The sequence below is a fragment of the Cryptomeria japonica genome, chromosome 4 (assembly GCF_030272615.1).
Source record: "Cryptomeria japonica chromosome 4, Sugi_1.0, whole genome shotgun sequence".
NCBI classification, from domain to species: Eukaryota; Viridiplantae; Streptophyta; class Pinopsida; order Cupressales; family Cupressaceae; genus Cryptomeria; species Cryptomeria japonica.
Genome location: NC_081408.1, coordinates 498,487,734 through 498,513,191, shown reverse-complemented (window position 1 = coordinate 498,513,191; position 25,458 = coordinate 498,487,734). Strand labels below are relative to the sequence as shown.

The window sequence follows — 25,458 nt, the reverse complement described above, 5'->3', positions numbered from 1 at the left end:
AATTAATATTATTATAAACATTACACATGTTTATAACGATGTCTATATTAAAGGGGGACTTGAGAAGTCATTTGTTTAGAACTAACAATAAGCAATGAAGCAAACAACCATTATTATGGAGTTTAATAATACGAAGACAGCAATACAGAAGTTTTCAAGCTTATCGAGTTACGATGAGCAAGTATTAAATCTTCATTGTCACCACCCTAAAGAGTATATCAAATAATGTTGTCACCAAATCATTGTCCACTAAGGGATGCGACTATCAAGAGCATCGATACTAATCATTAAAGACCACAAGTAACCCAATCGATATCATTTATCTAATCCTCATCCACTAATAACAAGAAATGATTCGATTAACTTTTGGGAAGGGCCATGAGCAAGGAAGGGATATGTCCATTCCAGGTGAAGAGATGCCACCGCTCCACGTTATGCGTATTTAACGAAGGGAATTCATAGCAGATTGAAAAGGGGGACGATTACCCATGGTAGACGATAGACACACGAAATTTAGGATTGACAAATAGAGATAGCATTCTCCACGAACAAAGGGATTATAATCAGGCATAGTGACCAGACCAAGGCATAAGCATAAGACCGCATAATCTTAAGGCCGTTATTCAGAAACAGTGTCCAAGGTGCATGCTTACAAGGAGAAGTAACAAATAAAGTGATTAGGGAGAACTCAGAAAACATATATTAATTCAGCAGCATTTATAATTATCTTGTGGAAGCAGATTATAAAGGAAGGAATACCATGTGGGGATCTTTGGTCTGACAGATATCAGAATTAAAGAAAAAGGACTTCAATAGGAATTCAGATTTATTAGCATTAGAATAAATTTGCCAAAAGTGCTTTGTGGGCCCCAAACAATAATTACTCAGATTCCTAAAATAAAAGGATTCTCAAATGATGATTGCATCAATTAGAAAGGATTTTGGAGATTCCACAATTATTTTGTGTTTTTAGCAGCAGCTCCACTAAATTGAATGGGACCCACTTGGAAGACTTAGAAATATTGGTAAAAGGGCAGAGAAATATGTGTGAGTAAAATAAAATATATATATTTAGAGAGTGAAACAGTGTGTGTTGGGGGTGGAGAAATATAAAAAAGAAGATTATTCAAGGACACTAAAATATGAATAAATAAAGCAAATGTAATGAAATATGTGTAATATATTAATTAAATAAAGAAGATATCAAAAGGCATGTCTTTTGGATAAAAGACATAGTTTAAAGGTATATAAGGAAGAAGTGAAAAGTATGAAGGATGCCAAGAATAAAATATATACTACAGCAAGAGAAAAGTATAAGTAGGTGCTGGGTGAGAAATAATATTATATCAGATCTACACATAAGACAAGAGGTTCATACAGAATAGAGGAAAGGTATACGTATTAAAAAGACTATTGAACATAGGCACCAAGGACATGGATGAAAAGTAAGATTGCAGATCCAATGAAGAGAAGTGTACATAAGACTATTGTAGATCTACGGAGGATTGTATGAATAGATTATATAAAAAGACAGTGAAGAATTTTATGACAGACTTAGTAGATTTGTAAGGAGATGGTAATCAGTTTATGGGAGGTTAATGATCAGCATAAGTCAGACAAAGCTATCAAGATAAGTTCTACCTTCTGATTTATTCATAGAAATTTAAGTTAAAAATTATAGTGAAATGTCCTCAGATTTGATAATATTTAATTTATAAATGTTTTATAATTCTCACTATAAGTTGAAATTGTTGTCTCAGGACTGAATTAGGGAAAATCACAAGGAGGGACATTACAACCTCCTACGTGCCCCCCTTCCTGTACCATGCCCATTGGTTCCAATGTTGCAACTTCTGGGCCTGCCCTATCCTCCTTATCACCTTCTGATCCATGCATAGTGTGGCTTTGTTCCATACGGAACTCCCCTTCGTCTTCATCAGATGAAGATGAGATATATGTCTCTTCTTCCCCCGTCTCTGCCTCTTCCTCAGAGTTGTCATCTTCCTCCCCTCCATCTTCCGTGCTCCTTGCAGGTTCTTGCCTTGCTTTCTTCCTGGGTGTCTCTGTGGGTACTACTGTAAAAGTGTCCAGGTGTAGCCAATAGTACGTGGCTGGCTTGTAGGGCTCCACCCTATTCGAGGCCACAAAAACTCCTCTATATTCCGGCGCCACCTGGGTTCTCAATGCTTCCAAGAAGAGGGCAATGATATGATGGGGCATGTACAGGGTTTTGTGTTTAAGGAGCATGGCTTGCTTTATCCGGCTGGAAAGGGCTCGACCCTAGTTGTATATTTTGTCGTTGCTCAGTTTGTACATGAGGCGTAGCATCCATATGGCAACATTGGAGGCTCGGCTTGCTGTTGTTAGCTTACTCTTCAGGACATCCACAATGCATCTCCACTCTGGTGAGGTGGTGTAGGATTTTTTCAGGCCCCTTCTATTACTATTCTGCCACAAACTGTCCCATTGCTCTTCTGTCAGCGTATTACTGCAGATGTGTTCCAGTAGCGCTTCTTCTCTTCTGTAGACATTCTTGTTGATGGTTTCATGACTGAATCACTGTTACTTGGAATTCCGAAAACCTTCCTGAACTCCTTGGGTGCATAAGAAATGACCACTGTTTGTCCCAAATAGTCGATTACTGATCTATGCTTGTCCTGCTCATATTCATGGACCATGGTGCGCAGAATGGGTTCAAATTATTTTAAATTGAAGATAGGCATAAAAATGATTTTATCAACCTCTGCTCTCCTCAATGAATTTTTCAGGGGGTGATCCTCATTGCTTTCCCACCACCTTCTGCACTCACTTCCAACAACTCCTTCTAATGTGAGGTTCTCCACTGTTACCTGTTCTTGTGCTTTCTCCTGGCTTTTCTTGCTGGTTCCTGGAGTGGCCATTGGTTGCTTGTTAGAAGTACGGGCCTTGTAATTTATGTTGTAACTTCCCGCTCTAGGGTTGTCGTGACTCCCTTTCACCATATTGTGCCTTGCTGGCGTATGCTTCTCCTTTATTGTGCAACTATAGTGGTGGACCCCTTCATGGCTTTGAACTCCTTCGCCGATGTCTTCATTGCGGGGGTGATGGAACAAGTTTACCCCTTCACTACGTACGCTGTGACTAAGTCTGTGTACGCCGTGGCCTTGAAGACAGTTGCCGCGCTCGTGGTGCACCCTGCGGCTAAGGCGTACACCTTGGTTCTGTGCTGCGAACGCCTTGGTTCTGTGCTACGTACGCCTTGGCTCGCGTACGCCCCCTTCGCCTTTGCGACCGCTTTCCCGTATGCGCTTCGTGCCTTCGCGTACACCCTTCACGCCACCGGTTCCCTTCGACCCTTCGAGTACATCTTTCGCGCCTTCGCGTACACCGTGTACGCTCTTCGCGCCTTTTGTACGCTCCAAATGCTGCCGCGTGTGCCCCTTGCGTGCTATCCTTCGGCTGCGTGTACGCTCTGCGTGGTGCGTACGCCCTTCGTACTCCTTCTGTGTTTACCTCCCGCGGTGCCACTCTTCGTCACTTCCCCTTCATTGCCTTCGCAAGGAATTATGTGCCCCCTTGCCCTTTTATCATTTTTTCTAACATGCCAGATGTTTTTTATCGTCCACTTAGTCTTTTTTGAACCACTCCTTCCTTTATTTTGCTAGTCCCATATTAAACTTTTTATATCTGCTCTGGTCTTTATTATCTTTCTATGGCCTTCTCTTTTCATGCGTATTGTTTTTATTTGCGTTCTCTTTTTATTATTTTTTCCTTGTTTTTCCAATTTTCTTTTTGAACCCATGTTCCTAGCTTTTGTGACTTAGAACCATCCTCGTCTTCCTTGGTCCCACATTCTGTCAAGTCGTAGCCCAACATATTCGCAACAACAGTTTCTCCAAATTGGTGAGCTGGGGCCCCATCTACCTGGGCCTCCCCTTCCTGGTATTCGGCGAATTGTGGCGGGTAGGTATTGTCTTCCTCGATCTCAAGCATCTCCAACACATTACATTCTGGGTGGAAGATTTCGTAATCCTCCATCTGCCAGTGGAGTAGCCCATTGTTAGAACTTGTCTCGTCCTCTGAGAAATTCCCTAAGCGGAGGATTCCCTCTTCATCCTGTTCCATCTCACCATCCTCCCCCGTCTCGGACCCAGAGTCTGAAGCCACTGCTTGACTCACTACTTGGTTTCGTAGATCAATGATATATGTTTTCCCTTCACTTTTGATTGAGAGAGTGTTTCTCTTCCAATTGTGATCCACTTTGGCCATGATGAGCCATCCTCTTCCCAAGAGTGCATCATATCCCTTCCTTGCTAAAGATATAACCATAAAATCCAGAAAGAATTGTTGGGTTCCAATGGTTACCTTTTGTCCCATGAGTGTGCCAATTGGTTTTATCCCCTGCTAGGCTGCTCCTACGAGGTGGAATGCGGGTGGTCACAGTGTTGGTTTCCCCAAGGCCTTCCATGTCTCCTCTCGTAACACATTTACTGCTGATCCTCCATCCACAATTGTATTGGTGAGTTTGTAGCCCATGATTTCCATTTCCACTACGGCTGGTGTTCTACCCACACCTACTATCATCAACATGGGGTCAACGGTCTCCTTTGAGTGGTTCCTTTCTTCCACTTCCTCCTTGTCACCTGGCGTTTTTTCCTCCTTTCTGGTCTCCACTTGGTTTATGGCTATCCACAGTTGTGGTAGTGTCTGCAACAAATCCGCTACTCGGATCGGCATGGTGGTTTGTAGCAGCTGCTTCATTATGGTTGCTTCGGAGGCGGTTCGTATGGTGTTGGTGGGTTTGTGGGATACTGTCTTCCGCCATTCCTCGCTCATTTCCCATTCTACTTCCTTTTGTGCCTCCTTCAGTCTTTCCTTTTTTGTACCCGGGTCAGGGTACGTTAGTTTCCTTGCATGAGATCGGGTAATGGCCAGTACTTCTGGTTTCGGCTGAACTACCTCCAGCATGTTTACGCCTTTCTGTCTTGGACACTCCGCATCCTTGTGGTTGCCTGGCCCACACCATTTGCAGAGTATCCCTCCTTGTCCAACATCACTCTGGCAGTCGCGTGCAAAATGGCCCCATTCCTTGCACCTTCGGCATTGTATCATTGGTCTGCCTTTTGCATCATATTGGATGCGACCGCGTGGGGTATTATTATTGCTATTGTTGTTACTCCCCCTCCGACTATTCCTATAGCCACCTGGTGATGCGTTTGAGTTTGTATTCTTGGAGGGTGTAGTTGGTGGTGTTGCTTGTTCTTGAGTATATAGTACCTAGGCACTCCTTGCCTTCAAGTTGTAGGGGCATTCCTTGATGGAATGTCCCAACACTTGGTAGATATCACAGAAAACTTTCTTTGGGCAATTGATTTTTATGTGCCCCTCTAGTTTGCACTTTGTGCACCAGAGTTCCCTGTGCTCCCTACTTTCTTCCTTCTGAGTCTGCATTTCCCGCATCATCCGCCTCATATCCTTTTGGAGTGCTTGTATCGTCCGGGACTTCTCGCTTTCTTCACCAATACTATCTTCGTCACTTGTGCGCTTCTTACCCTTCGATGTCTTGTTCTCGCTTTCAATGTCCATGGCTCTATTGTACGCGTCCATGAAAGTAGATGGAGGTACTACCTTCATCTGTTTCTGCAGGGATGGGTTCAGTCCCTCGATGAACCATCGCTTCTTCAAACCATCGGCTGGGGTATTGTCCATTTTTCCAATCAATTCTTTCAGCCTGCGGTAGGACCTTACCGTCTCAATCTTGCCCTGTTTGGTGTTGTATATTTCTGCTATGATCTCGTCATCGCCCCGAAGTAACCGAAACTCCTCCTCGAACGCCTTAGCAAGTTTTTTCCAAGTATTCTTTGAAGTGGTGGGCAGGTCTGTGTACCAGTCAATGGCGATTCCACGGAGGGTGGCTGGAAATGCTTTCAGCCAGTTGTCCTCATCATCCTCGCCATTGGCCTGCCATATGGTGACACAAGTTTTACAGTGACGGGCGGGATCCTTTGATCCTATTCCATTGAATCTGGGAACTTTTTGCTTTTCGAGGGTATGTGCCATCTTTCTCGTACTCCAAGGGTTACTCTGGGGATTGTTGAATGACTTGGTTGGTGCGGTTGTTTGCTCCCAATTATCACTACTCTCTATTGCCTGTGGGCTGTTGTGACTCCTGTCCCACTCTTGTGTATGTTGCTGAGAACCTTCTGCCAGGCTCCCTCCTTCAACTATCCGATAGAGTTTCAGGCGCCTCTCCATTTGCTCCTGGATGTGCAGGGATCTCCTCACTATGTCTTCTTGGCTCCCTTCTTGCTCCTCCCAAGATTGTCGTCTTCGATCTTTGTTGAGTGTATTTGGCATTAATTATTGGAACTACGGTGGTTTCGCTGCTGTGTGGAGTCCCTTTGCTCTTCTTCCCTTCGATTTCTTTCTTTGTACTGTTGGAGCACTTGCTACCTACGTTGCTCCCTTCGTACGTTCTCTCATTCCAAGTCACGTTCCATGAGTACACGTGCCAACAACCGTTGAAGACTACCCAGGAGATCATGTACCGCTTGGTTCACATTGAGTTCCGCCCGTACCGTACCAGCCAAGACAACGCTCAGTTCCGCTTCTCGTTGTATGTACTGGTCCATGAAAATGTCCCACGCGTGAATCAGGTCTTGTGTCAACTGATCCTCCCTGGTTACTTCGGTGTTATCCTCTGCGTCACTGTCTGTTACCAGGATGCTTTGGTCGAATGCACGACCCATTATGCTTGCATCCCGCCAGCCTTCCCTCCTGAGACCTCCGGATTTGACTTAGGCAACGGCGCCAAAATGTTAGTAGCCTAAGTGGATTGAGTTGTAGTATACAGAATACCAAGATCCAAATCACAACACCAGAACATAATAGAACATTATCATGGAACCAACAACCCACAATACAATATGCCGAGATATATTAAATGTAACACAGATGTATATCATATTAATCTCCCCTGGAATGTCCTTCCAAATGTGCTACAAGCTTACATATAAAGAGTTTGCGGTTGGTTAGGCCATCAACCGTCAGACAACCAACTACCTCGTAGTTTATAACTTAATACTATTACTTTATTTTAATACATTTCCAAAAAGCCTTATTTACTAATTAACCGACTTATAGTACTCTACGGATATGAATAGATTACAGGGCTTTGAATAAGAGAACCATCAAGAACCGATACCCTATTTCGCGCATTGATGAGCTGATTGATGAGTTGCATGGAGCTTGCTACTTCTTGAAGATTGACTTGAGATCAGGATACCATTAGATTTGGGTAAGGGAGCAAGACATAGAAAAGACAACTTTTCGATGCCATTGTGGAGACTTTGAGTTCTTGGTCATATCCTTTGGTTTGACCAATGCGCCAACTACTTTTCAGTCCACTATGAATAGGGTTTTCTAGCGCCAACTGAGGAAATATGTCCTTGTGTTCTTTGATGATATTTTGGTTTATAGTAGGACATGGCAGGAGCACTTAGCACATTTGGATGAGGTGTTGAGTATTTTAGAGAGGGAGTCCTTGTATGCTAAGGAGTCCTGTTGTGACCTAATCACACATCACCCCATCCCAGATGGGGACCCCCTGCTTTTTGGGCCCTCTCGGTCATTTGGTTTTGTTTTTTGGTGGCAGTCTCGTCAGTCTCTCTGCTTTGCAAGTGTTCGGGGGTCAAATTGATTAAGTTTGCTTTTTGTTTGAGTGAATTTGATGGAGTCTAGGGCCTGTTTTGTCAATTTTAGGGTTTCTGCCTTTAGTCCTAGATTTTAGGGGTTTTTGTTAGGGTTTTGAAAAAACTAAACATATAACTGGAATCAGGACCCTTCAAGGAACCTCCCAGTAAAATTTGAGTCAAAACGGAGCAAATTTGAGTTCCAGAATGTCGTCATTTTGCCAAAAAATCAAACTCACTATTTTTAGTAATTTCTATTTTTATAAGTTTCTATTTATAGTAAGTCATTTTGTGTCCTGTTTTAGGGGTCTAACACTGACGTTTTTAAAAGTTTCTATTTTTGGAAGTTTATTTTTGGCAGGACCATTCAGGCAAGGTGATGAAGATCAAGCATCCGCGACTACTTCTAATTCCGGAAAGTCAGAAAGCAGACAAAATCACTCAAAAAATGGCTAAGTGTTGGAAATCCATTCCTGAAAAGGAAAGCTCAAGAAATTCACCTAAGTCTGGAAGAAGCAAGAGTGAAATTTCCTCACGCGGAGGAATTCACACCCAACTGCCAAACAGGGCACCAAACTGGAGGTGTCATCGAGGATTCAAAAATCTCAAAATTCCAAGACATGTGCAAAATCCGCCCAAAGGTCATGAAGGGCGCTAAAACCAATGAGTCTTGGAATTCATAGTAAATCAATGAATTCCTTCCCTTAGTCAAAATTATGCCCTAGCACTGTGGAGGGTGCCAAATTGGGGGGTGCAAGGAATCCATGGAGATGTTGAAATTCCCCACCAAGTGCAAAATGCCGCCTAAGAATGATGGAAGGCGCAAAATTGGAAGGGTCAAGGATGGATAGACAAAATCATGAATTCCTCCTCCATGAAGAATTTCCGCCCTAAGACGAGGAAGGGCACTCGAATGAGGTGCACTTGGAAAGTTTGAAAAATGTTGAATTCCTTCCTCAGTAAAAAAATATCGCCCAACATGGAAAAAGGGCGGCAAAACTCAAGTGTCATGGAAGGAGGAAAAAAAAATAGTGAATTCCTTCCTCAGGTGAAAATTCTGCCCTAAGACAAAGGAAGGCGCCAAAGTGGAGTACTCAGGGAAAATGTGAATTGCACTGAATTCCATGACAAAGTCAAAATTGCGCCTTGGAAAGAGGTAGGGCGCCAAAATGGAGGGTCCATGGAATTCATGAAGTCTATGGAATTCCATCTTCAATGCAAAATGATGCCTTAGATGAGGGTTGGGCGCAAAACCAAGGGAAGCAAGGAAAAAATCCAAAATTGCCAAATTCCTCCTCACCATCAAAAATCCGCCCAACATGTGTCTAGGGCGCTAATGAGCATTGTTTGGTAGTGATCATATTTAAGTAAACTCAAAAATTAACTTAAATGTAAATACACAAGAGACACAAAACACAATATACCCTGGGAAAATCTCCCTCTTGGAGGGAAAACCCAGCATCAAAGATCTAGTTCAAAACCTTGTAGTATGAGCAAATTACAAATACAATAAGGATCAGATCACTTATCTGATAAGACTCCCAATCTAGGGCAATGCTTTGTCAATATGAATTCCTGTATGTGCAGACTCTAATTTGAAGATGCACAGGCAGGGTTTTTTGGTTGTAAGGTAGATGATTGTCACTGCTTGATATCACCCAACAAATCTGTCAATAAGTCGGCTACCTGGAGATGCACAGATCCGAATTGGAATGGAGCTTGACATGCACAATATTTAGCACATATGTGAAGGAGATCTACAGCCTGGTCTGGCATACAAATTCGCCCAACTGTTATGAAACAATTCGTTGATTTTGTGAAGACCAATTTGCTGAAGAATAGCATAGAGGATATTCGCTAGGGCAAAATATTTGATTGCTAGGAATGATTGATTGAATGTATATATCTGATTGCCATGATTAAGTCTTGTTATATACAAGACTCAATCCTCTTACATAGGTCGGCCTAGCCTCATTAGGCCAACTTCTTCATATTATTTTCCTTTTGACAAGTTTGGCACCCAAATCAAGTTACATTTTCCAATTGGGCCCAACCCAATAATTTGATTACAAGTTATATAAATAATTGCATATCACACATTTCATTTGGGGCTGGACTCAATTACAAGTTACATTATGAGTCTCCCTTACATTTAACTTAATCACAAGTTACATGGTGTGATTTTGGGCCCAACCCAATAGTAATTTAATCGCACAAGTTATACACCAAATTTGAATTGAATTTATGCAACATTTAAATTTGAAACATAATCCGAGCTAGCTATAATTTCAACACTCCCTCTTAGCTAGGGATGATTCAACCAACTATCCAAGTCGTAGTGTAGTCATGCATCATGGACTTTTCCATGAAATTCATCTTCCATTGCCTGCAGAGGATGAGTGCACACCTGCAAGAAGAATATACATGATGAACTACGTTCATGATATCCATCTTGCATTGCCCGCAGAGGATGGATCCACCTTGCATTGCCCTCAGAGGGTGAGAGGAGGTCTTACACCTCAAAACTTCTCTACTGAGAAGAATAACCTGCCATCTTGCTTTTCGCAGAGGGTGGTTCCACCTTGCATTGCCCGCAGAGGGTGGAGGAGCTCTTTCACCTCAACCTTCTCCCAGAGAAGGATCCAATGTCACCTTGCATTGCTCGCAGAGGGTGACTCCACCATGCATTGCCTGCAAAGGGTGGAAGATGCAACTTAATGCATCACTAGGACTGAGACTCCCTCTCAGCCAAGGCTGTGTTCTCCACAATGCCAAGTCTCTTTCTGAAGCACACAAACTTCACTCGAACACAAGGCTTGGCGAGAACAGCTGCAATCTGCTTATCAGTGTTGACATATTCAGCTGAATGGCACCTTTCTATACCATATCATGAACATAGTGATAATGAGTTTTCACATGTTATGGCATGTCATGAAACACAGGATTAACAAACATTTGAATATAATTCTGATTGTTACAATTAATGACTGAGGGTTCCAAAGGTTGCCCAAACTACCTAGCAAGAAGCTTTGTGAAGCTACAATGCTTCACAATGTACTCAGCTTCAGTAGTGCTCAATGCAACTGAGGACTGATTCCTGCTAGCCCAAAAGATTAGAGCAGAACTCAAGTTGAAGCAAATTCTTGAAGTGTTCTAACACTTCTTCCCCAATCAGAATCTTAGTAGCCTTCTAGGGTGATGACAGTGTTGATTGGATACTTCAGCCTGTAGCCAACTGTTCCTGACAAATATCTCAGAATATGCTTGGTCGCAGCAAGATGAACATGCTTTGGTTTGTTCATAAACTAACTGATAACAAATGCATCAAGGATCCAATCAATTGTTTGTACTCTGGTGGATTTGCAAAAATGAACTCAATTTCTTCAAGTTAGTTTCCATAGGAGTAGACATAGGTTCTCAATCCATCATTCCAAATTTATTCAGTATACTTCCTTGACTTAGAATAATTTCATTAGATCTTGCCATACTTCTAACCCTGGAAAGTAATGCATTAAGCCTAGGTCCTTCATTTCAAATTCTGAAGCTAATTCTTTCTTCATGTAGAGATGAGACTATTTTCACTAGTTAGAAATAAATCATCCAAAATTAGCATTTCACCAAAAAAATACTTTTAAAGTAAATGTTAGAATCAACATCATTCTTGTAAGATCCTAAACTTATCAAATACTTGTCAATCTTCTCATACCAAGCTCAAGAAGCTTGCTTGAGGCCGTAAAGAGCTTTTCTTTAATCTGCACACATGAGATTCTCTATCTTGAATCTCTTAACCTTCTAGTTATTCAATATAGACAACATTAAGAAAACAGTCTTTATATCCAACTTCGAGCTTGCAACATTAGCTATAATGGTTCTAATATTAGTATATCGAGCAACAAGAGCAAATGTTTCCTTATAACTATGAGCTACACATCTAGCTTCATATTTTTTCAAAAACTTCCATATGGAACTCCCTCTTGATTCCTAATATAAAATTGAGGTAACCAAGTCTCATGAAGATTGCATAATATAAGAATCAATCAAGGAAGACAACCAACATAAGTTACCATAAATCAAAGATGAAAAATGCCAATCTTTTCCTTACTTCACTTTTATGAAATGGACCCATAGCACAATCATTATGATCATGGCATACCTTCAAGTGAAGAAACCAAGCTCCCTCTTAAGCTTGAAGGCATGGTAATTCAAGAATATCTTGAAGAGAAGCATCAACATGATTAAATATCCCAATAGAATGAATTAACATGTAAAATAACTTCTCTTTATTGACTAGACTTCCACCATTGACAACATATGCCAAGATTGCTCAAAAGGATTTTGCCAGTCTTTGATCAACTTCAATCATAATGTTAAGCTACACAACATTCTTTAAATGTAAAATTGTTTTCCATAGTTGAATAACAGAGAGTTAGTTGTGCCTGATCATATCAAAAAACTAAGGCAAGTGTATGACTTCAGAAAACCTTGACAATCTAACATTTTACAAAATCCATAAGCAAGGTATATAAGCCAAATTGTCTTTCCAGCCAATGCGTAAAATCAGATATGAGTATCAACCACTCAAAAGGATACACATTGTAGTTGAGCACAAGAGTATGATCAAAAGACAACTTCAATAAGTTAGATACCTCATTCATCTTAGGTTTCATCATCAAGAGAATACTTACTTCAAAAAATGTAATAGGCAGTATGGTCAAATTGAAGAGATAATATCACAATGAATATTATGTGAGGATAGTGAAAGCCATGATAGAAAATGCATTAGAGCTAAAGGCAATCCTCTACACAAGAGGAGCAGAGCAAGGTTATAATAAATGTATAACAAAGAACATGAGAGCTTTTATGAAGAGCTGAAGAGAACCAAGTGTTACACAGTCCCAGTCCTACATGCCAACCTTATTATAGAACAGAGAATACAGTCCGTATGATGTTAGGAGACACACCAAGATAGTATGTAATGCCAGAGCAGCAAGACTATTAAGCATTTCAAGATTTAGATAGAATATGATCCATCAGAATTATGCATCAAGTATCATCAGAAGAAGATAGTAAGGTCATCATTGGGAATAGATACTAAATAGGATGACTAAGACATCTTACCTTTACATGCCTACCACACCAATGATTAGAGGACACTATATGTTTTCAACTAAAGTTCCATATTTCTGAATCTCGTATAAATTTATTCATCTTTCAATCTTCCTATTTGTGCTTTCTGTTTTATCCATCATAATACTCCTAGTTTTATATTTGAATACACATGCTGAAATCTTAAGTGCCAAGGATGTATTTAGATCAATGCATCAATTCGGATCATTACATATTCATAGCAAACCACATCAAATAGGTTGAGATATAAACATACTCAAAATAGAGGGTAGGGCATAACCAAATACTAACTTCAATAATTCGAACTGGATTAGAACAAATTCTTAACACACGAACAAAGCTCGAACTAGGGTGATTGTTACAAACCCTAGGAAGATAGTTATGCAACCCTTAAAGGAATAAAATGAATACTAAGATCTGAAAACAAGTGCACAAACTGACATATGAAAGCACCCTCAGATGAAGTAGTTAACAAGCAAGAGAACCTTGTGCACTAGTTAAGACACCAATAACAATAAGGCAATTAAATGCAAATCTCCAAACCATGTGGACACTACAATTGAGAATAGAGGAATGAGAGCACCCAAAATCTTATTCTTGGTATCGTCCCATCGATGCCTTCAATTTGTCAAGCAGACATTGCTGTTGAACTTTCTGATTCACCGTAGACTTCTTCAGCCCTAATCTGCAAAAGAAGAAGTACAGGTTCTTCCTTCAAGCTGTTAGGCTTTATAGAAGGAACCTAGCTCTGATACCATGTTAGTTTTAGTGATCAGATTTAAGTAAACTCAGAAATTAACTTAAATGTAAACACACAAGAGACACAAAACACAATATACCCTGGGAAAACCTCCCTCTTGGAGGAAAAACCCAGCGTCAAAGATCCAGATCAAAACCCTTTAGTATGAGCAAATTACTATTACAATAAGGATCAGATCACTTATTTGATAAGGCTTCCAATCTAGGGCAGTGCTTTGTCAATATGAATTCCTTTATGTGCAGACCTTAATCTGAAGATGCACAGGCAGGGTTTCGGCTGTAAGGTAGATGATTGTCACAGCTTGATATCACCCAACAAATCTGCCAATAAGTCTATTACCTGAAGATGCACAGATCTGAACTAGAATGGAGCTTGACATGCACAATATTTAGCACATATGTGAAGGAGATCTACAGCCTGGTGTAGCATACAAATTCGCCCAGCTGTTATGAAGCAATTCGTTGATTTTGTGAAGACCAATTTGCTGAAGAAGAGCAGAGAGGATATTCGCTAGGGCAGAGTTTTTGATTGCTAGGAATGATTGATTGAATGTATATATCTGATTGCCATGATTGAGTCTTGTTATATACAAGACTCAATCCTCTTACATAGGTCGGCCTAGCCTCATTAGGCCGACTTCTTCATATTATTTTCCTTTTGACAAGTTTGGCGCCCAAATCAAGTTACATTTTCCAATTGGGCCCAACCCAATAATTTGATTACAAGTTATATAAATAATTGCATATCACACATTTCATTTGGGGCTGGACACTATTATAAGTTACATTATGAGTCTCCCTTACATTTAACTTAATCACAAGCTACATGGTGTGATTTTGGGCCCAACCCAATAGTAATTTAATCGCACAAGTTATACACCAAATTTGAATTGCATTTATGCAACATTTAAATTTGAAACATAATCCGAGCTAGATATAATTTCAACAAGCATGGTTATCCCACCTGACAAGGCTATCTATTAGTATTAATAACTAGCTTAAAATATTAATCAATATCATCTATGGAGTTACCCAACAAAAGAAGACCTTTTGGCTGTGGAATTACTGAACCTTGGCTACATAAGCTTACAGAATTACTTGCATCTAGCTTGTGTATTGAAACATGAATTAACATCTTCCATTAATTCACTTTACGTTGGAACATTTTTTGTTTGTGGATTTAAGCAAGTTGAGATAGTAGAGTATATTGTTTTATCATTATTAGTTGGTTATTTTTTTAAACTGACATGTTAATATTTGTATTGAATTCTAAGATCCCTTATATTTTTTCTTAAGAAATCTCTGACAAGAAGGATTTTTTTCATTTTGTATTTTTGAGTAGAAGGCAGCTGTTTCAAAGGCTTTAGGTTCAGGTAATATATTTCTGCTACATGGGCCACCAGGAACTGGGAAGACTACTGCTGTTGTGGAAATCATCTTACAAGAAGTGAAACGCGGATCTAAGGTTCTTGCTTGTGCAGCCTCAAACATTGCTGTTGACAATATTGTAGAGAGACTTGCAAATTATAGGTAATTTCCAATTTTTAAAATTTTCATGTTAGACAACAAGGTGGTTTGAAGTCTGATGCGACTTCATGCACATTTGTCTAATGATCTTATGCTTTCAATAGTTTCTTTGATCCTTTCACTATGGTTTACAATGTCACTTCTTCTGCAAAGGTGGATTATTCATAATAGCAGGTGAAACTAGGTTTGGGTATAAAAGAATGCAATATTCAATATAATATATTTTCTTGTTATTCTCCCTTTGGATGGTTATGCCCTATAATCTTTTTAACAGAACTTTCAAGACTTCATTTTTGGTGGTTTCTCATTAAACATAAATTTAATGAAAACATGGTTGAGCTCTATGTAGAGTCTTTAGCTTCATTTTCACAGATTTTAGTATATTTTTCTTACCATCTTGATGGCATTCTATGCATTATTGTTCTCAATGTAACACTCCGTGAATAAATGATTTAAGGAAACATTTCTAGTTGCGCTATGTAACCAATCTTAATGGAATTGTATATACAATACATAGCTGTTATGAACAAGGGAGTGCCCCACATTGACCCAACTACAACAAGGGAGTGCTCCACATGACCCAAGCACACTAAGCATAACAATTCACAAACAAGAGAAATACTAATCAATGGTAAAGCAACTAAGAGTTGAATCTTTAGGAACTTTAAAAGCTCACAATTATAAGTGCAGATGGAAGATATTGATGTGACTATAAAAATGAGAAAGGTCACCTGAAAGATCAATACTATCCTTTTTTGCATCGGAGGCTGAGAAAAATTTAATTATTGTAGTTTTTGAGAAGTTGTGGTGTCATACTCATGTAATCCTCAATCAGAGTGACCCACACTAATGGAAGTAAAGACAAGGTTTCTTGTAATTTTAATTTTCTATAAGCTGAATAAAACATGTAAATGGAACAGTAGCAGGACTCATGTGTGGACCCCTATTAGCAAGGATTATGTGCTGAATCAGCTCTTGAATGCAAAAAAAAAAATTGATTGTCATATTGTATCGAGCCAATAGGAAATTCTTGAATCTAACAATGCATATGGATTTATTTCGTAAGAGTTTGGGAATTTGAATATGACATGGTCTTCCGTTGTTGGCTCAATGCTTCAAAGATGGCATGTTTCGTAGCCTCTAGGAAGATGATTTGTTTATACATGGAGCTAGTAGAGAAGACCCTTCGTTGGCCTAGGTTAACATTTGGCCCATGTGATGGGTAATCCACACATGAAATGCTGATGGGTCCATTCTTTGTTTGAACATCAAATATTTGAGTATAGTAGAGATGTTGTAAAAAAGTCCATATGGTTCAATCTAGATGATTTGAAGTATTCTCTGCCTTGAAATCATCCATATTAGTATCCCCAACTTACACATTTGGTGCATTCATAGATAATGTGGACATGTGAGGTGGTAAATTTTGTATTTCTAATCAAATGTTTTAGCAAGGTTGCAACTTGTGGGTACCAACTGTGGTTACACCCTTGGTTGGCAACTCTAAGAAAAGATAGGGATGACTTCCTTGTTTTGCATGTATACCTCCTCTTTTGGCTTTTCTATTCTATCTATTGTGCGCTAGAGTTTGTCAGGCATCATTATCACATAGAAAACAACTGAAGTAGAGTGCAAGCACTGAATTCTACAAAAACTATGATTTATGTGAATGCTTGATTCTTAGTGGAAGTAATCTGAAGATTCTCTAAATGCCCAACTAGCTAGAGCGTAGTTGGAAGACTTGGCGTGTACTCACTGAGTTCTTTGCAAAATGAGTTTTCCTATGTTTACTTGCCAAAATGTAATGCCCCTAATTTAGAAATGAATGGATATACGATTTTAATTAAAAAATTGAAACTTATTATTGGCAAACACAAGGAAGAAAGACTCTCAATTTCACTAATGCAAAGAATGAACATTTCTCTACACTCGACAGCAAAACAATGACACGAATGGCCAGTATGAACATGGAAGTTCAGTGAGGATATCAATGAAAGCATCGATTAAGGATAATGGACAGTAAAGCCACGACTCAGCATATTCATTAGATGGTATCTCTTGTTGATCATCAAGACGGCGTGAAGGAGAGCTCCTATAGGCAGCGTTCGTGATTGATATCCTCATTATGCAGTGACGACATTCATAATCAATGTGGAAGAAGGATTAGTTAGACGGATCAGTGGTGATTAAGAATTCAGGAATGATTGGTATGAGTAACAATTGCTATGAAAAGGTGTATATCCCGATTTGCGCAAGTAATGAATAAGACACAATTTAGGAAGGACGTGTCTATTCTCAAGTAAGAGACGTGACCATTGGGTATCACAAGATATTAAAAGAAGCTCAATCTCATTGGAAGAGGATCAGAAGGACATTTTCGGAGACATACCTAGCCATTTGGACCACACACTTGAGCATTCATCTTACTGACAAACTCGTTTGTATACTTCACAAGACAAAAATCGCGATCAGTGCCACAACTACTGTATTTTCTAAAGCATAATCAGGAGCGAAAATACTATCATCACGGCTTTAAGCAATTAGGAGAAGATGGATAGCATATCAGATATCACAACATCTGTAATAGCAGAGTCAACTCCATCCACAAGTGGAGTATAACTGGGATCATTATCGCAAGATATCCATTTTCAGATCAGAAATAGAAGAAAAGAAACTCCATCATATCAAATCAATAAATACATATGCTACAGATTTAAACATCACTGTACATATCATAATATATCATTACTGTACTGAGTATTATCAATTATTGTCAATAAAAGATTTATAAAGGATTATAGAGTCTTGATTAGAAGGAAATTTCTGGAAATTGATTTGTAAGTTGATAGTCCCTAATTCCTAGAATATACCTAAGGGGACATCACACAAAAACTTGGCAAGCTTGACAAAAAACTTGCTAGACACATAAAAAATGTGAAACACAAAAAAAAATGCAACTAAGTTTGGAGAAAATAGTCAGAAAAGTCATGATTTGCCCTATAAATGCATGAATGCCCCTCACACTTCCTCATATAACACTTGGAGAGAAAATATTCTTCATAAAAATGTGCCAAATACTAAGTTTCTCCCTTAAGTGATAAAATAGTGAAATGGCATGCAAAAAGAAGTTTTGTGTGGTTTCAAACCCCCATGAGGGGCAACCCCCCTCAACCTCATTGGGATCTCCATTTCTAGACTCCCACTACTTATTGGTATCTCTTCTCATATAAGAAATTGGATTACAATGAGGGGATTTGAGAGTGGAGATCAAGATCGTCAACTTTAACAATTATCTTTATTAGTATTATAATATCATTGATCAATGATGAAGTATCCTACTGAGTATTGAAAATTCAAATGTCGTCATTATCATAAAATGCAATACAACCTTCAGCCTTGCACAAGAAAGGTATACAACAAATCAGAGGAGTTCATTGATTTTTTCTATTTAGAGCCACAAACACATCCTTCAATGTCGAGCAAGGAGCTACAATGGAGTGCAAAGATTAGAACCTCTCCCCAAGTTTTCACTAGACTAGGACAAAGGAAGATGTCAAATGTTGTAATATGCAATTTATGAATTATGATGACGATTTTCAAAGGCAATCATCATAAATTCATAATAGTTGCCATCTAATTATTTTATCAGGATTTCACATGATGATACGATTTTGTACTCAATTTGTATTTTAAATGAATCAAATTTAATAGAAAACAGTTTTGTACTCATTTATGGACTAAATGGATATATTTTGTCTTTGAATTTTGCAAAATAAATGTTGTTTTAAAGAAATTTAAGCAATTTTTTAAGTTGCCTTGTTTTTCATCAAGTTTTTTTTGAGTCTTTGCCAAGTTGTGAATTTTGGGTCTGCTGGGTTTTTGCCAAGTCCAAGTTTGCCAACTATAAGCTAAAGTATCATAGTCCATGCATAATTAGATGTCCTTCATCTTGAATGTGTGGAATGATGATCTTTGTTTTGTCCAAATTAACTTGTAGGTTGTAATTCTCATGAATGATCCAAGTTTTCTGTATGATAATATTCATAAAGAATATAATGGCAAACCACCTCAGAGTTATCTTCCACCATTTGAAATATTAGAATCAAAGAGACGTCGTTCTTTTTTATGAATTTAGAGTCAGGGATAAGCTGTTATATTTTATTAACGTAATATCCAAACAATTTTCTTGAGAGCAGGCATTTTATATGATGCTATTGGTACTGTGTATATAATCTATTTGCTGTTGAGATTCAATCTTCATGGTAACTCTCTTATAAGGGATCATCATCAAAGTGGCAATCTCATCATCTGCTGCAACTATTTATTGTCCAGATCAAGAAATGCTGGAGTATTGTGTCAAAGGTCTTGCAAGATTATATAAAACTATTAGATCACCTCTTCTAGGAAAGATAGCTTGAGAATTAAATATTAGTTAAATATCAGGCAATAATATTTGAACCCTTTTGTCTTTTTGCATGAAGATTCTTAGATTCAGTGATTCTAAAGATCAAGTAAGCAAGCTTTATAGTGAATATCTTTTTAAAATATGGCAACTATGATGGTTTTCTTCTTATTGATATTGTCTTTCTTTAGATTTGAAGATAGGATTGTAATGTTTCATGACTATGCAAGGATAAACCATGAGAGGCGAGCAAATTGAAGAGGTTGGAAATGTGGGTTGCAATTAATGCATGACGATGTTTAAGGAATTCAATTTATAAATTTCTGTTGGTTTACTCAGTTCATTTTGATGTGGCCCAAAGTACCATCAGTCAATATATTTACAATTTTCTGGTCTCTTTTTAATCAATACAGTTTAAAATGGGAACTCCTGATGCTAATGAGCTGACGTGGAGAGACAGTGTGCGATGCATTCTTTTTCTTTATTTCTTAATCAAGCTAAGCATATGATTAGTATTGCTGTGAAAATTTGGGCATTAATGGTGATGAGCATTGTTTAAGAACTGATAGATAAAGTTCACTACTCACATGTTTAATCTTAAACTATTTGGAATCTTTGGATAGCTATAGATGATAAATATTTAATTTTAGCCATTCATAAATTACATTTCAGATTTCAATGGATTGAATGACCTTCACACTCATTAATTTTTTGTGTTATAATTAACAGAACTTATTGTACATTTTTTAATACAGTTCATGTCAAATTAAGAAAATGCCATAGTAATGTGTAGTTATTGTTATGGCCTTCTTGCAAGTTATAGAGTGGTTGACATTATTATTAGTATTGATCTGTCACTGATACGATATGGTTCATTCTTGAGACCAAGGTTGCATGGGTACGGGGGTACTTTGAGATTGGTACTGGTAAGGCTATTTTTCAAAATAGGAGACGGGGTACTTGGAGACCTGTTGACGTGTATTTTGTACACCATCATACACAGAATAAAATACCTAAAGGCATCTTATCCTCTCTTGAATAAAGTCTCTAACTGCTGAAGATTCGCATGAAGGATCAGTTAGGATGACTCCAATGTTCTGGTTAGTAGGGTCTCTACGTGTGGATAAGCTCCAGTGGTATGATGTGATTTGCTGGAATCACAAGGGGACTTACATCTGATGATTGAACTTCCGATCTGCTTTGCTGGAACACAGGCTCTTACTGGCTTAGATTTGAAAAATGGAAAAAGGATGAGGGCGAAGAGAAGATCTAATCCTAATACTAAGAATGTAGGAGCAATGATTTGATTTTTGATGAAACTCTAACTAGGTCTTGTTTTGACATCAATGGACCATCTCCACAAGGCTAGTGCGATCTTCTAAGGGAAGCTTTATGATGTTCAAATCATCACTGCAGGCATAGACACCATCAAGTTGATACATATCAATGAAGAAGTGACAAATTGAAATTGAGCTTAAGCTGAATGATTCCAGTTGACTACACAAGGCAAGTCTGCAATCAACAAACTGCTAGTAGTATGGATATACGAATTCCACCATTAATCAATCGCATTTCCTCCATTCATCTAATCATCTACCATCTAGGATTGAAGACTCAACAAGAAACCATGCAAATTGCAAGAAACGACACACTTCACCATTACTTCAATGAAAATGGAGTTTGTTTACAATCAATGGCAACAATTTCTTGCCTTGTCCTCCTATTTTACTCTAATTACTATTCTATCAATTTCTAACTACTCTCTACCTACTAACTGCTTTCTATTATTTACAACTCTCTCCTTAGCCTTTACAAAATGAAATGCCAGGGCTTATATAGTGCCCACAATACAATTTGATGGCTTAGATCAATTCAAGATCAATGGCCAAGATTCAACAATGAAAACCCTAATTAGGGTTTGTTACAACCATTACATAACATTTAATGCTTGACCAATGATAAAATTGTATTGCTTGGACACATGTCCCCTCTAGAAAAAACGACCAATGGATAGCCGGGGTAGGTACATCGGAGTTTGTGCCACCTTCCATGAGTTAGGTACATTGAATCTGGACATGCTGAGGTGGACCACACTGACTGGAGGAGTGATGACTGGGATGCCACCTCATCTAACACTTGTAGCTTGCTAGATATTCAATTTGATGTCGTTGAGAGGCTATCTTTAATTAACTCTTGTTCTAACTCCTTTTGTCCTTGATGTGCAAGACGATGATGTACCTCGCCTTGGAACGCTGGATTGAAAGAGGTCGCCCCTGTCCTGGCTTGATCGTCCCGGCGAAGACCGTCCTTGATCCGGCTTGATTTTCCTTGATGAGATCTCCATTCGATGCCTACACAACATTTCATAATTAGTAACTAGATATTGCAATGCATAACATAGATTAGATTAATTTTAGGAAACTTCATGATAAATCCTTGAGTTATCATTTCCTAAAAACGATTGAGCTACTGGAATTCAAAACTTCAAAACTATGACGATCAACGATTCAAAATCAAAACAATAAATCCAAATCGCCATACCTCACTCGAGAGCTAACTCTAGAATGCAAAACAAGGATTGCCTAGGCAAAATTAATGTTAGATGGCCTCGACGTGATCTTGAAGGATAATGAACGTCCTCTTTATCAATTCGCCACCCTTGGGGATGTCTTTGACGTGGTCTTTGGCAAGTTCGCCTAACTTGAAACTCGAACTCCTTTGATAATGCTTGTGCCTTCCTATTGATAAGACTCGCACCTTGAACACAATTCGCACCTACTCTTGAATGATAATTTCGCATTTCCTTTGTCTTCTCCAAAATCGCATATGAAAGAGGATAAAATGATGATTTGAAAATGAAATAAACACCTCCCTTTATAGGCGCTCACCTTCACATTGACCCTAGGCCGACTTTGGTGAATAAGGCAAATTTAAAATAAACTTAAAGGCCGACCTTTGTAAAATGAAACAAATTTTAAATCAAGCGCCCCATTTTATTTATAATTAATTAATTTAATGCCTATAATTTTAAATAAACTCGATTTTTAAAAGGCAAAAATTAATTAATAAAGACCCATGCGCTAATGTTAAATGCTAACTTTAATTGGATTTCAAATTTATCGATTTTTTCCTAGCATTTAATAAAATCTAAAGAATGTTTTAGCGCCAAATTTGGAAGAGGTAAGGACACAAACCTATCGCTCTGGTCCCTGACTAAGGGACAGGAGCGAATTTGATGTTTAGTCTTGATTCTCTTGCCTTTTATGTTCAAAACCTCCATCCTCACGTTGAGACGGGCATGTTTGCCAAAAAACTCGAGCTTGATCGTCTTGATTTGGTGGATGAATGCCCTCTAAGGTGGATATCGCCCTGGTCCCTTGGTGAGGGACAGGAGCGAACTTCATGCTCTGGCCAACATTTGCTATCTCTCAAGCTTTACTCCTTGTTCATCACCTTGCAAATGATATCCTTGATCTTGCGAACCTTGACTTTGACGTGATCTTGAAGGAAAACGAATGATTTAATGAAAATCGCCCTGGTCCCTTGATGAGGGACAGGAGCAATATAGCTTCCTTGTTCAAATTGATAGTCTTTTGACGTTTGAAACCTTTGCATATCATCATCTTAAGACGCCTTAGACCCTGTGCAACCATGCACAATCTTGACTTGGCATGAATTTTGAATGAATTGGCAAATATGGTGGATATCGCCTTGGTCCCTGACTGAGGGACAGGAGCAAACTTCAATGTCCTGGGCTCATGCTTGCTTTCATCAACTTGCCATTGCTTTCATCGTGTAAAATGAAGTCCCTTGGTCCCCTTTGGACACTTGAAACGTGATCAACATTCAAAATCTAAGCTCTCATGAAGATTTCGCTCTGGTCCTTGCCTGAGGGACAGGAGCGAATTTGTACTTTCAAGCTCAACTACACTTTGCCAACTTCCAAATTTATCTTCAATGGTCTAGTTTCACCCTCCTTTCTTGCTTCAAACTCAAAACTTGCTTGATCTTTGCCCAAAACATGCCTCATGAGGAAATTCGCTCTGGTCCCTGGGAGAGGGACGGGAGCTATCACTTAAATTCGCCCTGGTCCCTGGCAGAGGGACAAGAGCGATTTTGCTTCTAGGGTCAATTTTTCCTCATGTTTGTGCCTTCAAATTATATTCAACTGGTAAAAAGCACTTCCTTGGTTCTCCTCAAGTCGTCAAATCGTTCAAATCTTTCAAGGACAAGGAAATTTTGGATTTCAAGCTCCGGTCCTTCAGTGAGGGACAGGAGCGATTTTTGCCCTCCAGGCCCAAATGCTTCACTTTTCACCATGAAATGTCTTTGCTAGGGAAGATACCATCCTGCTTCATGCTATGAATAAAAGTTAATGTCCAAACAAAGTCTAAAAATGTGCATATGAATAAAATCGCTCTGGTCCCTCAGTGAGGGACAGGAGCGAATTTGACCTTTTAGGCAAAAGCTTCATCATTTCATTGCTTTTGATCAAGTCTGGATGCTCTATCATGCTCATTTCGTCCTTCACCATGCCTTTGATGTCTCAATTCATCCAAACAAGGTCAGGAATGGCTCAAATAAGTATTATCGCCCTGGTCCCTTGGTGAGGGACAGGAGCGCTTCGCCTTGGACCCTTGGAGAGGGACAGAAGCGCTTTTCGCTCTGGATCCTCAGTGAAGGACACGAGCGAAATTTGACTTTTTGAACTCTCTATCAGGATAATTTTCATGGAATATAACATTTAAGTATAAGTGACATTCTTATACTTTAAGTTATATTCCATATATACTTTCAGGATGTTTGAGAGTGGTTTCGGACCTCCAGGAGTTATATTGCAAAATCTAGTTTTTTGAGGTTTTTCAGTTTCCAGACTTAGTCAAATTTCAGGATCAGGACATTCCAGACTTAGCCAAATTTCAGGATCAGGATGTTCAGACTTAGCCAAATTTTCAGGACATTCCAGACTTAGCCAAATTTCAGGATCAAGACATCACTCAAGCCGGACTTGCTATCCATGCGATCCCTTGGGCGACACTCAAAATGGAAAGGCTAGCTAACAAAACCCTAAAAAGACCTAGAAAACAAACCCAAAAAAGCAAAAAACATGGGTCCCCATTTGCAATGGGGCGATGTGTGGAAACGTCACAACAAGACCCCAATTTTTTTTTTTTTTTTTTTTTTTTTAATAAATAAAAAATCTGAAATATAATGACATTGAACTTTCAAAACAAGAATTAACATTAACGTTGAAGTTTAGGTACATAAATGTGAAATGAGTCAAATCAAAATGTCATAAATCATTGTGTCAAAGTTTCGAACTGATTAGTGATTACATATTGAAAATAGCTTGATAAGCAGCAAGCCGATACACAAACAAAAAGCTGAAAACAAAACCAGAAATCTTATATCTATCATCTAATTTTCTATGCCATGATCATCCATATCAAGGTGCTCAGCTGTGAGGCTCTCCAAATAGTCATCACTCTCAAATTCAGGTTCCTCTAATGGTAGAATAACAGGGGGTAAATCAGCTAGTCCATTTGTTTCAACCACCTCATCCATAATGTCTGCAACTTCTCTATTAGCTGAAATTTGATCCCATTTTCCTAAAGGACCCTCAATGTATCCAGGATCTACACGAGAGAGAAGACGAAGTGAGTTGAATGTACACCAGGTTCTTTGCTTTCTTTGATCCTTATTGGTTCCTCTTTAGTGAATGAATGAAACCATAAGTACTCCAATTTCTCTCACAAGATGAAGAGCTGGCTACTTGTGAGAGCGATCCTATTGCAAATGATTACAATTCATGGGCTTCACTTCCATGGTTCCACCACCACTCTATAGGGTCTTTCTTTGCTCTCATATCATATATAGCTTCCATGGAACCAAAATCATCTCACCCATGGGAATACTTATTCCATTGAGTCCTCAAAACTGAAGCATCCTCACCTTGGCCATAAATTGTTTTAA

General features: G+C 38.9%; 1 protein-coding gene across 3 annotated transcripts in view; it reads left to right on the top strand.

Annotated features, from left to right (window-relative positions):
- Positions 1 to 25,458, top strand: part of LOC131060365 (uncharacterized) — a 237,039-nt gene that overhangs the window by 69,970 nt on the left and 141,611 nt on the right. For all 3 annotated transcript variants that reach the window (XR_009372348.1, XM_057993547.2, XM_057993548.2), the window contains one exon: positions 14,899 to 15,086. Coding sequence is in view for 2 of the 3 variants with exons in the window: in XM_057993547.2 (XP_057849530.1) it covers positions 14,899 to 15,086 (188 nt within the window). In the remaining variant the exon portion in view is untranslated. The remainder of the gene's footprint in view (positions 1 to 14,898; positions 15,087 to 25,458) is intronic.